The following is a 16,587-nucleotide window of genomic DNA, read 5'->3' as shown; positions in this document are numbered from 1 at the left end:
GGTCGGGTTTGGTGGGGGAGATGTGGTGGCCGGGGGACACCTACTCCAGGCTTGACGTCAGGGAGGCATGAAGCCTGACTGCCTGAGGAGTGCGATGGTCAGACCAACACCTGAAGGGTGAGGAGTCGTGGCCGGCAGTGTAGAGAGGAGAGAGCTTGGGGGGCAGGGGACTCAGGGGGGAGAGTCCAGGACCAGCCAGTGCTCTGGAAATCACTGATTCTACGAGAAACTTGAAGTCACTGAACTGACGGCCTCCAAAGAGTGCCATGGTCTGTGCCTTACAAAGACCCCCCAAATGCAGGAGAGAGAAGGAGTGGGAAAGGGGGGCAGGGGAAAAAAGTGGAGGCAGGGACAATAGGGGGCGGCAGCTGGTGGGCAGCAGAGATGGGTAGAAAGTACACCTGTTGGGACTGGAAAACTGATCGATGTGGAGGGAGGTGCAGGGGAGCGAGCCGTCCAGGGTCTGCTGGATGGCAGTGGGCAGCCCCAGTGGCCGAGCAGGGCCCACCTGCACAGGACAAGAGGCAGGTTTGGGGTGAAGATGTTGGGTTGGGCTTGATCGGTCTGCAGTGCCCGCGGGGTAAACTCAGAGATGCTCAGTTGGCCTGGGTCTCCCGCAGATCGCCCAGGCAGGATGGGCAGGCTGGGGCGGAGGGCATGCCTGGGTGGGCTGTGTGGACTCAGGCCTTTGTATGGCCTGGGGCTCCACAGGCTAAAAAGTTTGAGGCCCACTGAGGGGCTCCCCCACACACAGGTGTCTCTGCAGCTGGCCTCCGGAGCCTTCCTGCTCAACCAAGCCTTCTGCGAGGCCATCCACATCCCCATGGAGAAGCTCAAGTGGACCTCGCCCTTCACCTGCCACCGAGTGCCCCTCACCGCCCGCCAGCCTGAGTCTAAGACCCCAAGTCCCCAGCTGTGCACCAGCCTCTCGGCTCGGCACCCCTCCTGTGACGACTTCTCCCGGGAGCCTCTGGCAGAGGGCAAGCCGGGCTGGGAACCCAGGGCTGTCATAGAACACACAGGGAAGCTGTGGGCCACGGTGGTGGCGCTGGCGTGGCTGGAGCACAGCTCGGCCTCCTACTTTGTTGAGTGGGAGCTGGTGGCCGCCAAAGCCAACTCGTGGCTGGAGCAGCAAGAGGTGCCCGAGGGCCGCACACGCGGTACGCTCAAGGCGGCTGCTCGGCAGCTGTTCGTGCTCCTGCGGCACTGGGACGAGAACCTGGAGTTCAATATGCTCTGCTATAACCCGAATTATGTGTAGTGGCAGGGAGGGAGGAGAGGGAGGGGACATTGCAGCCTGGCGGGGGGAGCTTTGGAAGCTGTAGCCAATATACTGGTTGCTAGAAAGAGCCCTGGACTGGCAGTCAGGAGGCCTGAGTTCAATCCCAACTTTGCTACCACCCAGCTGTGCAATTTTAGGCCAGCCCTTACCCCCCCCCATCTGGCCCTCAGTCTCCCCACCTGTAAAATTAGTGCGTGAGGTGGAGGAGTTGGACTAGATCTCTAGAAGCTCCAAAGGTTCCTCTCAGCAGGACGTCCAGGCAGCCGAGGGGCGGGGAGAGAGAACATACAGTTTGGACCCAGTTCTCTCTGGAGGAGGGTCCCGTGAGTAAAGCCCCCCTCAAATAAAAGGGTGGATGAGCAAACCCCAAGACTGCTAGTAACCAGACCTGCGAGCTTGCGTCTGGGCGCAGGAGGCCACCTCCACCTGCTGCCTCGTCTCCACCCTGATGGTCTGGCCCCCCGAAACCCCACTTACAAACCAACTGGAGAGCCCCCCTTCCCAACGTGTTACAAAGAGTCACTTGGGGGCCTTTGGAAGCCCTTAGTATATTTTAGTTCGCAGACTCTGTTTAAGAAGAGGAGGCGGGGAGGACCAGGGGGTGGGGGGGACACCCTGCAAGCTGAGATGTTAAAACTAAGCTTCAGTCTGTGCAAAAATAGTCCAAAAAGAAGAGACATGGTCGCAAAGCCGCTGGAGAAACCAGGCAACACCTGAAATAATTTGCCCATTTTCAGGAATTGTGCAAGGCGAACGCTGCTTACTCTGAGGGGCTCAGGCGGCCCCTGCCTCGGCTGCATTCTGGGGTCCCGGGGAGCCTCTTTGCAACAGAACCAGCGCCTGGCTGCAGCGCATCTGGGGGCAGCCGCTCCAGCTGGGAGGGCAATTTATTCAGAGATGAAGGACCCTTGCATTGTACAGCAGAGAGCCCCTGGGGGCTTCCCTCTCTCAGGCCCTCCTGTAACACCCCTGGTGACAGGCGCAGCCTCAGCTTCCCTGGGGGCTGGCACCCAGCCGTCTCTGCCCGGAAGACTCCTCTGGAAATCCAGCGGCTTGGGACCTCAGGCTGAACCCGCACACCCCCTCCTCCAAGGCCTTAACGTCTCTTCACCAAGTGGTCCCTTGGGCCCCAGGGCCCTGGCACAAAGCCCCCACAGACGTCGTCCCCCTGCAGGGAGATCTGGAGGTCCCCGCGGAGCAAACTGACCTGTGGAAGGGCTGTGGGCTCTGGCACGCGTCCCAGCCTCACGAAGACTCAAGAAATGCCTGGTCTTCAGCCAGCAGGGACTGAGGGGGAGAGCGGCTCCAGCAGGACGCCCTCCATGCAGAGAAGAGGCAGGCCCGACAGCATGTGATGCCCTGCCCCCCGCACAGCCTGCACCCTGGATGCGGAGCCCTGCCCTGCCCTCCTGCTACCCTGCAAAATCTCCCAGGAGGGGCTCTCTCCACTCCGGTCCCGCTCTGAGGCTCCGGGAACCCGGTGATCCATCCCCAAGGGACGGGAAGGGGCCGGAGACTTCATATAAAGTCCTGTCTGCTGCTTGGCTGACTGTTCTGCTTTAGAATCACCCTCTGGGGAGGAACCCAGCGGGGCAGTCACCAGCACCCTGGCCACCACCACCCCAGGCGGGGCAGGATGACAGTCGGGACTGTTGGCATAAAATCAGCGTCACTGGGAGGGATAAGGGTTGTAGGCTGTCGTGCTCAAGGCCTCAAGCAGGTGTGAGGACAGCCTTGGCATCTCCCAACACACCTTCCCGCGCAAAAGTAACACTTCTGCAGCTGTGTAGCCAGCAGCCCCAGCGTCAGGGTAGGGAGAGGGGCAGGTGTGACATCCCCTCCTTGGCCAACCATTAGTGGAAGTAGCTGTTGGACTGAGAGTGGGAACGCCGGGCACTGGTTTGGGCAAGCGGCTTCCCCTTGCTGGGTGCTGGGTGCACTGGAGCTGGGAGGCTTCTAGGCTCAGATATTCCCAGATTCTCTGCCTCTGAGATGTTAACCTCTTAGTGACCATGGACTCGCACTCACTGTCTGTGTGACCTTGAACCAACTGCTTGTGCTTTCTGGGCCTCTCTCCTCCTCGTACATGATGTGGTCGGACTGGGCCATCCAGCCTCTCAAGTCACCCGATTCTAGGCCTCTACCCTCACTGTGGGCAACGGGCAGGGTCAAGGTGGCCCAGTGTAGAACTGGAAGGAGTAACAGAGAACCCAGTGAGGTGGTGGGTGTACAAACCCCCTTCTCCAGGGAATCCCCCCGGATCCTGCTCCAGCCGCAGCTGCTGGAAATCGGGGCAGTTCTGACTGCCCAAGCAAATCGCTGACCTCTGCACCCCCAGCTCCCCTGCCTAGCGCCCAAAGGGGGCAGAGGAACAAAAATCCTCATTGATATCAAATAGCCCAAGGGCCCTGGGGGACATCTGGATAAGACGCATTTTTGAAAGACCTTCGGAGGTATCGAGATGACACGTAGTCTCCGGAAACGGCCTCCAGGATTGCCAAGCCCAGAGCAGAAGGGACTAGTTCTAGGGAGAAGATAAGAACCTTAGGTAATTATCACACGCATTTGATTTGAAGCTAAACTGGTTCCAGAAAGTCTCAAGAAGGGAAGCATTGCTCCTGCAATTGGGATTCACTTGGAATTATCTGGGGGGTTTTTCGGTTTTTTTGTTTGTTTGTTTGTTTTGTTTTGTTTTGCTAAACTAGCCTTTGCTCTCTAGGTCATGCAAAAAAAAAAACCATTTATGCCCTGCCTGGCTGAAGAATCAGGAGAGTACCGGTGCCTAATGGCACTGTCAGCAAAGGCTGGCCCCAGTGGGAGGAGCACTGGGGAGAGCCGGGGAATTTCAGTGCAGGTGGAGACTCCACCAATGTGCTGTGTGACCTCTGGCCAGTTGCTTGCTTTCTCTGGGCCCTGTTTAATCTTTTGTAGCATGAGGTTACATCCAATCGGCGTTTCCAACAAGATTCCTCGGTTGATGTGTGAATTAGCAATTCATGAGAAACTGTCCGGCAGGCAAATATGTTGGGAAACACAAGGAAAACAGATTTCTTTAGGTCAAGACGGACTCAGAGGCATGAATATGTAAATATGTATTGTCAGCCTCCAATGAGGTGATTCAGAAGGTTGCTTCTCCCCGCCCCCCCGCCCCCTCCCCCCGCCCCCCCCCCCCCCCCCCGCCCGTCTTCCAGTTGGGAAAACACTAGCCTAGGTTTCCCTTAGGGATCTTCAGGCACTGATGCTCCAACGCCTTCTTTATGGAGAGCCTCCTGGATGCCGGGCACAGGGGGGCAGCATGGTGACCAGGCTGGTGTTCCTGTCCTTTTGGAGCTGGGTGAGCAGCACCTGAAGAATGTCTGCTCCATGAACCGTTCCCCCCACTCCTGGGCAGAGGGGCGGGTATGCCTTGACCTGCCACATCCCTGACCCAGGGTCCTGCCGTGTGTAGGTGTGGCCTCAGCCTGTGCTGTCTGGCCGTGGTTTGCACTAGAGGCCAGCCCCTGAGCTGTTGACACTGGGGGCGTGCTAGAGCTGCCCCCAGCAGCACGAGGACGGGGACAGGGACGGTGAGGCCGAAATGGAGGCAGCGTGGGAGCCTGGCTGGAGGGCCTGTGGTGGGGAGTCCCTGCCCCAAAGTGTCCCAAGGGCCCAGCCCCCTGGCCTCACACAGGGCAGAGTCCTCCCTCCAGGCCCCCTCAGCTGAGATCAACTCCAGATCCGGGAAAAGCTGGGCCCCACACGTAGGCTGACTTGCCCTGGATTTGAAAATAAGCTTCAGCTTCCAGCTAGCCATCCTTCCCCGGCCTGTGGACAGAGGACATCCACCGTCCTCTGGCGCTGTGATGGATGAATGGGGTACCTGCTTGGGGGGGTGGGGGAGTGGTGGCCGGGTGGGAGGTTCATCTGCTCTCTAGGAGGGGGACCTTCTGGCCGGGGACCCCCAGTGAGAGGAAGTGAGGAAAGAGGTCTCCCCTGATCTGTGTGCAGCCAGGCCTGGCGACCGGCCTCCCCACTCACCTGCCCCACTAGAACCCCGTGACCCAAGCACCTGCTGTCGCGGGATCCAAATGCTGCTTTTCATTACTTGCGGATTGCAGCCTCTCCGAGTGGTCCCCAGACACAAATGCATTCTGCACCCTGGTGCCCTGGGAAAGGAGAGAGAAGAGCATTGCTACACCAGCGACGGCTTGCGTGTTCACTGCCATTGGCATTTGAGAGATTTTTTTTCCATCAATCTAGCAAGGACTAGGGAAATCAAGCCCCCCCGCCCCCCATGGGCGCATTCCTCAGCTGGAGCATGCTCCACAGCGCCAGAACAAAAATAACCAGGGCAGGGGCGTGTGTGGCATTTTGCAGCTGGATAATCTGATCTGCAGAGAAGCATCCTAAGGTCAGGAGCTTGGCAGAAGCTCCCAGCCAGGCTCCCAACCCCCTACAATGGAGCTCCCTGACCTGCGCCTTCACCCAGGGCCCTCCCCCCGGCCTGTTGGCCTTGACCTCTGAACGGCACCACCTGACAAAGTGGGGTTCCTTCTGTTCATGCTGCAAACCTCCTCGGCTCGGCTCGGAGCCAGCTGTCTTGAGCTTACAGCCGCTTCCCAAGGCAAAGCGCCTCGCCTCAATGTGGTCGAATGTGGCGACACTCGTGGTGTAGTTTCACTATTTGCCCAGGTGGCTTTGGCTCAAGTGGCATGGCCGGTGCTTGTCCCCCTCGGAGCCTTAAGTGCCTACAACGTGCCGCCTATCCCCTTGCCTGCTCACCTGTGATGTCCCCACAGTGCCTGTGACACTTCTTGTTCTTAGAACACCCGTCGCCTTTTTCCAGCAGCCACTCGTGCAGAACACTGTGGAAGTCCTGGATGCCAGTCGCCTTCTATCCCTAATAATTAGCAAACCACGCCGTGGGGCTGTATGACCATGTCTGTTTTCAAAGGAATGGCTTCTTTGTAAATGGTGGCTACTGTTCTCTTAGAGGCGTTTAGCTCATAAGAACGAATGAACCTGATAATACCACAAAATTATACTTGCGTCTGCTCTTTTGTTCTCAAAACCAATACTTGGCTCTCAAGCTAGTGGTTCAGTGATCTGTTTGCCTTGCTGTGTGGTCACATCTGTCTTGGTTCGGGATCACCCCTCGGGTGACCAATCGTCCCTGTTTGCCAGGGACTGTGGTGCGGGGCAGTCTCGGGACGTGGGACCTTGACTCTTAAAATTGGGACACTCTCAGGAAAATCGGAGCAAGTTGGTCGTGGAAGATCCCCCCCTCTCCCAGAAGCAGAGCTTGAGATAAGGATTCAGTGCAAAGAGTGTATTTGGGTGATTCCAGGAAACATCCTTAGGTAAGTGAGGAAGTAAAATAGCAACGCAGAGGACACCATAGTGGGAATGTTATAAGCAGGTTACTGCTAGGAGTGTGGACTTTCATCCCACTGGAAACCAGAGGAGATGCGTATATCCAAGCTCACGGAGAAGGAATGAGGTGTGTGTTCCAGCTGCACTCAGTCACTGGTTGAGGGTCGCTCCTAAGAAACAGCATTCGCTCCTGGGCACTTCTGGCCCGCCACAGGCGCCCCAGCTGGGCTCACTTCTGCAGCTAGAGAAAGCCACCAGTCAAAGAAGTACAGGTATTGGCAGGTGTCCAGCCCACGTGCACCAGGGACCGAACCAGCTGTGGGGGTACAGCCTGCCACCATGGCTCTGCACAGCTGCCTCCCATACTTCAGGTTTCCCTCCAAAGCAATCAGCGGTCACAAAATATATTTATTTGGAAATCATCACCAGCTGCCATTTTGTCTCCAAACCCACACAAACTGCCCCCAAAAGCAAACCTAAGTCATTTGGAAATCTTTTAGTGGCTTACCTTATTTTGCTTACATTGGTCGTCCCTATGCAGCCTTCAGGGAGAACAGGTGCTAGACGGGAATTCCCAGTAGGCCAGAAACATTGCTGTGATGTGCTAACAGCCCCTAATAGGAACCATTTGGAGAGCCAACAGGCTGAGACCAACAAGGCCAACAGAAATACTGCTCTCAGGCACGGTCCTCGCAGATGACTTTCAGCTGGGTCGCAGGCCATTCCTGAGACAATGAGCCCTTTCTCTGACCTGCCACCACGACTCTAGGCTGCTGGGGGACCTGAAGGCCCTTTAGCACCTCACTGACCTATAAGCAGGCCTGCCCTCCAACTTTAGAAGAAAACTGCTTCTTTGTTTTCTCCAGTTGTACACTGTGTAAAAGCCAGTTTGTGTGTGTACCTGTGTGTGTGTGTGTGTGTGTGTGTGTGTGTGTGTGTGTGTCCTGCTGGGGCAGCAATAAGGGTCTCCTAGCCCCCCCCACCCCCGGAGCTATGCAAAACATACTCAGGAAAGCAAGACTTAGGACCGGTAGCTTCTCTCCAGGAACTCTGTGGAAGGGGAGAATGAAGGGAGACCAGGGGTTCAGGTCTCTGGGTCTCCTAGGTCCTCTGTCGTGTGGTTGCCAGTTCCCTCCAAGGCACTACTGCCTCCAAACCGGAGCTCCCTTGGGCTTAATTCATCTTTATCCTCGTCTGAAATGGGGAGAAAAGAGTATGTTGAGTCCTAGCCTCCTAGCCTAGCTCTGCCCAGCTGTCTCATCCTGTCACCCAGCAGCACCTACCCTCCTTCTCATCTGAGCATCACTTAGAATCTCCCAATCATGAATCCCTCCTGGAAGCATCCAGACCACCCACTCGAAGTCTAGCCACCCCCAGATCCAGGGTTTGGAGAAAGAAAGGGACACATCCTCTTTGATATAATGAGACACAGGTCACCTGTTGGGAGAAGGTCCTCTCCTAGCCCGGATCCCCAGGGCTCCTGAACCTCCCGTAAGATCCGGGACGGGTGCGGGGAGTTGTCCACGATGGCTCCCTCAGCCCCTCCAAGCGGAGCTGACCACCGTCTACACTACCCTCAAGCTCTAAGACCTTGCAGGTCGCAGATATGGGCCCTCCCAGACGCTGGCCCAAGTCCGGCCAATTCTTCCCTCCTGGCTTAGAGTCTGGGGCGGCCACAGAGCGGGAACCCCCAGGGGCGCAGAGCCCGCGGTGCTGTTCTGGGGCCTTCCAGCAGAGGGCGCTGCGGGCATGCACTGCCTTCCAGGCCTGGGCCTGCAGAGACATTTGGGAGAGGAGCGCAGCGGCAGGGATGAAGGGAGGCTTCAGAAGCTATTCCTGTCCCCTGTCAACAGCCTTTTTTCCCTGCTAAAAATGGGTGATTCGTGATGGCTAGGAAGCCCACTGAAAGGCGGTGCCGGTCACGTAGTCACCCGTGGGTCCGGGCACTGGGCTAGCTCCCCTGGAACGGGAAAGGAGCTGACTACCAGGGCCTCCCCTGCCCTGCCCACTTCTCCTCCTAGCCACCCTATTAGCACCCCCTCCTTCTCCAGACTCGGGGAGAGCCCACCTCCTTCAGGAAGCCTTCCCAGGCCTCCTCCTGGCAGCGGCTTCTTGCGGGACACTTACTAGTGTACACACGCACGCGGGTCTGTCTCCATCGGCCTGGGAGCTCCCAACCGTACTCGCTGGTGTCTCCCAGGACAGGACTGTGCAGCCCTCATCAGCCGGGAGGCTCTTCAGGGGCACAGATCTTATCTCCTCTGTCTGACCAGGGGTTTTCCAAATAGGGCTCTGTCTCCTCCATCAGACTGTGCACTCTCTGAGGCGACCCTTGTGCAGCTCCAACGGCACCTGCCTTAGGACTCTGTGGTCACCCAACAATCGGTGTGAAGACAGCGCTCCCCCCTGCTCCCCCGCAGGGAGATCTGAGATGCCCCCCAAATCCCACGAGCTCTGCGCCCTGGGCAGGAGAAAGATGGGTTTGTATCAGAGGAAAGATTGCCACTCCGGGAAAGAACAGAAAGCGAGCAGGTGAGACTCGAGAGGGATTGAAGACACCAGACACCACCCCCCCCCCCATTTCCTCCACATGCTGTTCCGGAGGCTGGAAGTCCAAGATCAAGGTGTGGGCAGGGTTGGTTCCTCTGCGCACTGCAAGGAAAGGGTCTGTTCCAGGGCCCTCTCCCAGCTGCTGGGGCTTCCTTGGCTTGGGCAGCAGACCCCAGTCTTCACGTGGCCTTTGTGCTGGGACATGAATGTCTCCAAATCCCCCCTTTTTACAAGGACCCCAGTCCTATCAGGATCAGGGACCATCACGATGATCTCATTTTAACTTGATTTTCACTGGAAAGATCCTAACTCCAAATATGGTCACATTCTAAGTGTTAGGGGTTAAGAGTTCAACATATGGGGGCACCTGGGTGACTCAGTAGTTGAGCCTCTGCTTTTGACTTCAGGTCGTGATCCCCGGGTCCTGGGATTGAGTCCCACATCAGGATCCCCGCAGGGAGCCGCTTCTCCCTCTGCTTGTGTCCCCTTGCTCTGTGTCTTTCATGAATAAATAAATAATTTTTAAAAAGGTTCAACATATGATTTGGGGGAGCAGGGAGCACAATTACACCCGTAATGCTACACTCATGGGCCCGATGTTCTAGTGGAGAGAAACAGATGAGAAACACAAAAGCAAGGAGATACATATTAAGGCAAAAGGTGACAAGGCAGAAAAATGCAATATTAAGGAAAACGGAGCGTCAGGGTGGGGAGGATGCTACTCTGACAGGTGACAGAGGAGCAGGGACTGGATTCCAAGTGTCCCCTCAAACAAGCAGTTCATTTCCTTGCCACGTTTTCTCTGCCAAGTTGGATGTGTGGCCCGCCTCCCCCAGGAAGCCTTCCCTGACCTGTATCCCCAGGGCAGACTGGACGTCTCCCACAGTTCTTTGTACTCCAGGTAATGGCTGTTACTAGCACTTGTAGGTGGCATTTCAGGGCCACGCATCTCCTCCATCAGACTATAAGCAATTTGAGAGCAGAGACCAGGCTTCTGAAGTTCCTGAAACTGCCCTGATGCTCATTAAATGTAGGCTGAAGTGCACACCTAGAAGGTGAGCCAAACCTCCTTTATCTTTAATAAAAAAATAATCAGGAGTTATAAGTTGGGGATTCAGACATGATTCTAAGGTCTTTCCATTGATGCATCATCACTGGCTCACAACTCTATCAAGTAGCCTTCTGGTGTTTCAGATGAGAAAACCCAAATTCAGAGATATTAATTAATCTGCTCAAGGTTGCCCAGCTAGAAACTAGTGGGATCCAAACCCACCTGCACCCAACCCTAGGGCCAGGTCTCTCTTGGAGACACTGCCCCACGGGTTCACTCTCTGCATCTCCTGTGTGCCGGCTCCCACCAGGCCAGGGCACCTGGGCCACGCTGGGGTCGGGCGGGGAGCATCCATACCAAGCTTTTCATTTCCTCCCTCTCTGCCAGGCTCAGCTCCCCAGAGGGTAGTGGAGAACCAGGAGGCACAGGGCACAGGAGGAAAATGGGTAACAAATACTTCCCCTGGGGCCAGAGAGCTTTGCCTTTTCTCTGCTGTTTGTCCCCATTACCCCCTCTACTCCTGCCCAAGGAAAGGAAGCAGCTGGGCCCTGGCCCACGGGACAAAGGTCCCAGCTGCTCCTCCTACTGTGGACAGTCCCGGGCTGTCAGAGCCAGAAAGGTGCGCAGAAACCTCTGAATGTCCTCCCTGCCCATTCTACAGATGGAGATACTGAGGCCCAAAGAGTGATGTGGCCTGGACCAAGGTCACTCAGGTCCCCCAGGCCCACCCTTGTTGGGTCTAAAGATCCTACGTTACAGCTTACCTGTTACAGGTAAGGTCTTTGGAAAGACCCCTGTGAACACAGGTGTGTGGGTGAGGGTGCTTCCCACAAGTTAGGCACTTAGGTGGTGAAGTCAGGTCCTAGGGGAGCAGAGAGAGCACTAGGTGACGGGCAGCAAGAGCTAGAAAGAAGGCTGGGGTACATGGAAAATGAATCTTGCTCCCCACTTTGTAGTAAAACCCAGCCGCCTTGATGCTGAAATAAGGAGACAGGGCAGGCACCATCCACACCCCACAATGGTCCTGGTCATTCCAGGCTCACAGACTCTTGGGCCCCAGTTTCCCCATTTGGGGGAATGAGGGAAGAGGGCTGGATAACTCCCAGATGGTGACTTCACCATCCTGGTTCCAGACTTCACAACATTCCAGGATGCAAGGGCAGTGGGGAGGTGAGCTCTCCTGGAGACAAGGCCTCTTCCCTTGGGCCACAAAGCCCCTGCCTGCATGCAGGTGGCAGCCTCCGGCAGGGCCACTGCTGGTCCAGGGATGGAGCGATGCGCTCCAGGAGCCTGAGGAACCTGCAGAGCCACCACCACACGCCCCACACAGATCCATTGGATGCAGTTCCAGAAGGCTCCGAGGCCACCACAACACTGAGCATCAGTCAGAGGCCTGATGAAATTACAGCCACCATCAATGCCAGGTTTGGCCCCGAGGAGTGGAAAAAGGGTGACTTTCTGGGCTGGACCTCTGCATCCAGCGGCGGCCTGTCACTGGCCAGGGCAGTCACTTCGCCTCTGGGAGCCCAGGGAGCCCACCTGGAAAATCACCATCCGTCCCTGAGTGAAGTTCACAGAAGAAATGGGCTGCGCCCCGTGTGGCCCAGAGGGGGACCCATGGGGCTGCTGGGCTGCCTGCCTGAAGTCAGCCTTTACCGAGCGCTGGGGGCAGGGGGTCCCGGCAGGGGGGCACATTCCCTGGGGTTTCTTAAGCTGCCAGGAGAGAACTTTCAGGGTGACACCAACCTGGCCTGGGAGTGGACGGACAGTGCACCCACAGCCCCAGTAATGAAATTAAATGAATCCCTGTCCCCGGGGCCGGAAGGGGCGAGGGTGGCCCCGGCCGGGAGCTCGGAGGGCAGGAGCCAGCCCGCCCGCGCCCCCTCCCGGCCGCTCCGCCTCCCCAGCCGCGCGGGGCCCCTGGGCGTCCGCGGCTGCTCGCCCACCCCGGCCTTTGCGCCTCTCTCCGGGGGCGCCAGCGGGGTCTCTCCCAGCCCGTCCTCCCCGCTCCCTCCCCGCCCCCGCGCGCCCTGCCTCCAAACCCCGCGGAGCCACATCTGTCCTTAACCCAAAATCCTGCCAATTAAACCGCTCCCTCCGGCTGCGGCTGCTGCTGACGTCGGGAGAAGCGAGCGAGGCGAGGCCGCCGCCTACGCGGGGGGGGGAGGGGGGGGGGCGACGGCCCCCTCCCGGGGCCCCGCGGTCGTCCGTCTGTCCGCCCACCGCCAGGCGAGCGCGCGAGGCCCCAGAGCCCTGCGTACAAAACCCACTCGTGCTCGGGGTCCCCCGCCCGCTCCAAGACCCCACCTGGGTCCCCTCCCCCTCGGGGTCCCCCGCCCGCTCCAAAACCCCACCTGAGTCCCCTCGCGCTCGGGGTCCCCCACCTTCTCCAAGACCCCACCTGAGTCCCCTCGCGCTCGGGGTCCCCCACCCGCTCCAAGACCCCCACCTGGGTCTCCTCCCCCTCGGGGTCCCCCACTCGCTCCAAGACCCCACCTGGGTCCCCTCCCCCTCGGGGTCCCCCGCCCGCTCCAAGACCCCACCTGGGTCCCCTCGCCCTCGGGGTCCCCCGCCCGCTCCAAGACCCCACCTAGGTCCCCTCCCCCTCGGGGTCCCCCGCCCGCTCCAAGACCCCACCTGGGTCCCCTCCCCCTCGGGGTCCCCCGCCCGCTCCAAAACCCCACCTGGGTCCCCTCGCGCTCGGGGTCCCCCACCTTCTCCAAGACCCCACCTGAGTCCCCTCGCGCTCGGGGTCCCCCACCCGCTCCAAGACCCCCACCTGGGTCCCCTCCCCCTCGGGGTCCCCCACCTGCTCCAAGACCCCACCTGAGTCCCTCGCCCTCGGGGTCCCCCACCCTCTCCCGCGCCCCCACCTCTCCGACCGCGCGCTCCCAGCACCCTCCGCGCCTCGAGGGCGCCCCAGCCGCTCCCCGCGCCCGCACCCCGCGGTCACTCGCTCTCCCCGCGCCCTCCGCGCGCTGGGGCCTCGGTTTCCCCGCTCCGAGCCGCGCCGGCTCCGCAGTGGGAACCGGGAGGGGACACATTAAGAACAATTAGCGGGTGCGCAGCTGGCAGCGATACCTTGGTAAATACTAGTCTGGCCGGCGGGTAAATAAGTATCCGAGCGCACTACGCGGGCAGGAGGCGCGGCCCCTGGCCCCGCAAGCTGCTTCCAAGGCGCTGGGAGGTTGGCAGGTGTCCCGGCCGCAGGAGATCCCCGCAGCCCCAGGGGCCTCACCCTCTGCCGGGCTGGGCAGGGAAGGGTAGAGGCTGAGGCCTAGAAAAGGAGGCCAAGGGAGAGAGACTTCGAGGAAGACACCAAAAGCCCTGGGGAGAGAGAAAAAGGAAGTGGGGGGCAGGGACGGAGAGCGATAAACCCAAAGAGGGGAGTGAGGACAGACGAAGGGGAGAGGAAAACGCAGAATCAGATGCCCCAGGATAGAGAGGTGAGAGCTCCCTGCCTCCTGCTGACAGGCTTCCTTCCTTGGATTCTCCTCCCAGGCTCTGCTCCTTCTTTGATGGCTCCTCCTAATCCCCCCAGTCTCTTAATCCTGGGGGACAGCGGGGTTCAGAGGTGGTCCTCTTCCTACCTGTCCCCACTTACTCGCTGGATGAGCACATTCAATCTAGGTGGTTTATATTTTTTTAAGATTTTATTTATTCATTCATGAGAGACGGAGAGAGAGGCAGAGACATGGGCAGAGGAAGAAGCAGGCTCTCTGCGGGGAGCCCGAGGTGGGGCTCCATCCTAGGACCCCGGGATCACGACCTGAGCCAAAGGCAGATGCTTAACCACTGAGCCACCCAGGCATCCCTAATCTGGATGCTTTATTTTTTTTTAATTTTTTTATTTATTTATGATAGTCACAGAGAGAGAGAGAGAGAGGCAGAGACACAGGCAGAGGGAGAAGCAGGCTCCATGCACCGGGAGCACGACGTGGGATTCGATCCCCGGTCTCCAGGATCACGCCCTGAGCCAAAGGCAGGCGCCAAACCGCTGCGCCACCCAGGGATCCCTAATCTGGATGCTTTAAATGCCATCCTTGTGTGGAGGGCCTCCACATGCACACCCTGGCCAGACCTGTCTCCTCTGAACCACAGACTCGCATCTCTCTGGGATATCCAGACCTTAATGTGCCCCCAGCTGAGCACCTGCCCTCCTAGAAAACCTGATTCTCCCTTGTCTTCCCCTTTTGGTAAGTGGCAACTCCCTCCTTCCAGTAGTTGAGGCCAAAAACCTGGGTATCATTCTCGATGCCTCTCTTCCTTCCTAGTAGGGAATCCTGTCCTCTCTACCTTTTTTAATTATTATTAAATATTTCATTTATCTATTTGAGAGAGAGAGAGTGTGAGAGCATAAGCAGTTTAAGGGCAGAGGGAGAGGAAGAGGGAGAAGCAGATTCCCCGCTGAGCAGGGAGCCCGATGTGGGACTCGATCCCAGGACCCTGAGATCATGACCTGAGCCAAGGAGGCAGGCACCTACCCGACTGAACCACCCAGGCGTCCCCTATCCTCTCTACCCTGGAAATATTTCTGGAATCCATCCACTCCTCCCAACTCCACGGCCAACCCCCTATCATTTCCCACCTGGATTGTTGCAATAGCTCCTGCTCGCTTGGCTCCCCACCTGGCCCCCATCGTCTCTCTGTGGACAGAGACACAAAAATACTAGTCAGATTAGGCCATGCCTCTGCTCAAATGTTTCATTCAGAGAAAAACTGACATCCTTCACTGGCTCACCAGGCCCTAGGAGTCTACCCTCCACTACTCCCCTTCCACACTGACCTCCTCTCCCACCCCCACCCCCACTCTGCTCCAGCCACCCTGGCCTCCTCAGCTGTGGCTGGTCCCACTTCAGAGTTTTCACACTAGCTGCTCCCTCTTGCTGGAACATTCTCTCCCCACATATCATCATAGGTTAACCCATCACCTGTTTGTTCAAGTGTCCCATTCCCCATGAGGCCGACCCTGGCCATCCTATTAAAACTATGAATTTCTCTAACCCCTCCCCCTCCTCATCCTTGTCACTCTGCTTCATATTGTTTCATAAGACTCAGCCTCTTCTAATCTAATAGCATGACTTACCCATTTTCTTCTTTGTCTCTCTCTCTCTCCCTCCCCCTCAAACAGACACCACGTTCCATGAAAGCATGGCTTTTGTCCCCTGCTCCCAACACTGCTGTATCTTTAATACCTAAAATCGTGTCTGGAACGTAAAAGAGCCTCAAAAATACTTGAAGGAAAGGAAGGAGAGAGGGTGGGTGGTTGGAGGGAAGAAAGAGGAGTGAAAGAGGAAAGAGCGTCCCAGGACAAGGGACCAGCATGTGCAGACGCAGGGTGGCCCAGGCAACCATAACAGGATGGGGAGCGGAGTGTGTGCCCTGGCTGGAGCGTGGAGTGGCCCTGGGGCTGTCGGTATGTGAGCAGCTCTTCACCAGCCTGGTGCCCGGGCTCAAGGAGCACCCGGTGGGGGATGCAGCAGCCCCGTCTCAGGCGAGGCCTCCCCTAACCCTGTGGCAGGGAGCACCAGCTCCACTCAGGCCCCAGCTGGGTGTCGGACCCCAGGGCTGCAGGCGGTACTGCATGGGTAGGCCCCTGGTAACAGCCACAGTAATTACTGGTTGTATGCGATTAGGGGATAATTATGCTTAATAAGTCCAAAAGTAATTACCATGCAGGCTGCTTGCTGCTTTGGAAAACAGAGGCCCCTGGTGAGCAGGAGCCAGGGAATTGAGAAGGGGGAGAGTGGGCTTCACAGAACATCAGAGGTGCGGGTTCGTTTCTCCAGCAGATGCCTGAGTCCTCCAGCTGGGATCCCCACCAGGGGCTCGCTCACCTCCGGTGATGCGGCAGCTCCTCCATCACTGGACACCCACATATACAATTTCGGCTCCTTCTGGTGGTACCGTAACCTCTTCGCTCTCACTGAACATCTTAGCATTTGCACAGAGAACTAAGGTATCATTTGGGAAAGGAGTGAAGTGCCTCATCACATGCATCTCCACTGGCTGCTTATTGACTCTCAACATCACCAAAGTAGTGTTTCCCATTAGTCCCACTGCCCAGGTGAAGAAACTGAGCCTCACAGAGGTCAAGCGCATAGCAACAGAGAATAGCAGATCCTGAGTTCACATTTCAATGTCTCTAATGCCAGTCTATATTCCCCATACCTGAGCTTTGCTGCTCCTCCCTGGGGGCCTCACAGAACCCAATCTACCTTTCCAGAAACTAACCCAGGTCCCTAGGAGTCTGGTTTTTTTTACTCTAGACAGACGCAGTAGGTAGACTCTGCACCATGCCCAAGAGGCCACGTGGTGCCATGAAAAGGACACCAGTTTATTTCCATTGGTT

The 16,587-nt window shown here is 57.7% G+C and overlaps 1 protein-coding gene across 6 annotated transcripts in view; it reads left to right on the top strand.

Annotated features, from left to right (window-relative positions):
* Nucleotides 1-6,300, top strand: part of VWA5B1 (von Willebrand factor A domain containing 5B1) — a 64,345-nt gene extending 58,045 nt beyond the window's left edge. For all 6 annotated transcript variants that reach the window (XM_072750981.1, XM_026012062.2, XM_026012060.2 and 3 more), the window contains one exon: nucleotides 755-6,300. In XM_072750981.1, coding sequence (XP_072607082.1) covers nucleotides 755-1,261 — 507 coding nt within the window. In that variant the 3' untranslated portion in view covers nucleotides 1,262-6,300. The remainder of the gene's footprint in view (nucleotides 1-754) is intronic.
* Nucleotides 6,301-16,587: the final 10,287 nt, after the last annotated feature.

Source organism: Vulpes vulpes, chromosome 2, assembly GCF_048418805.1.
Source record: "Vulpes vulpes isolate BD-2025 chromosome 2, VulVul3, whole genome shotgun sequence".
Lineage (NCBI taxonomy): Eukaryota > Metazoa > Chordata > Mammalia > Carnivora > Canidae > Vulpes > Vulpes vulpes.
This window is presented reverse-complemented; position numbering and strand designations above follow the sequence as displayed.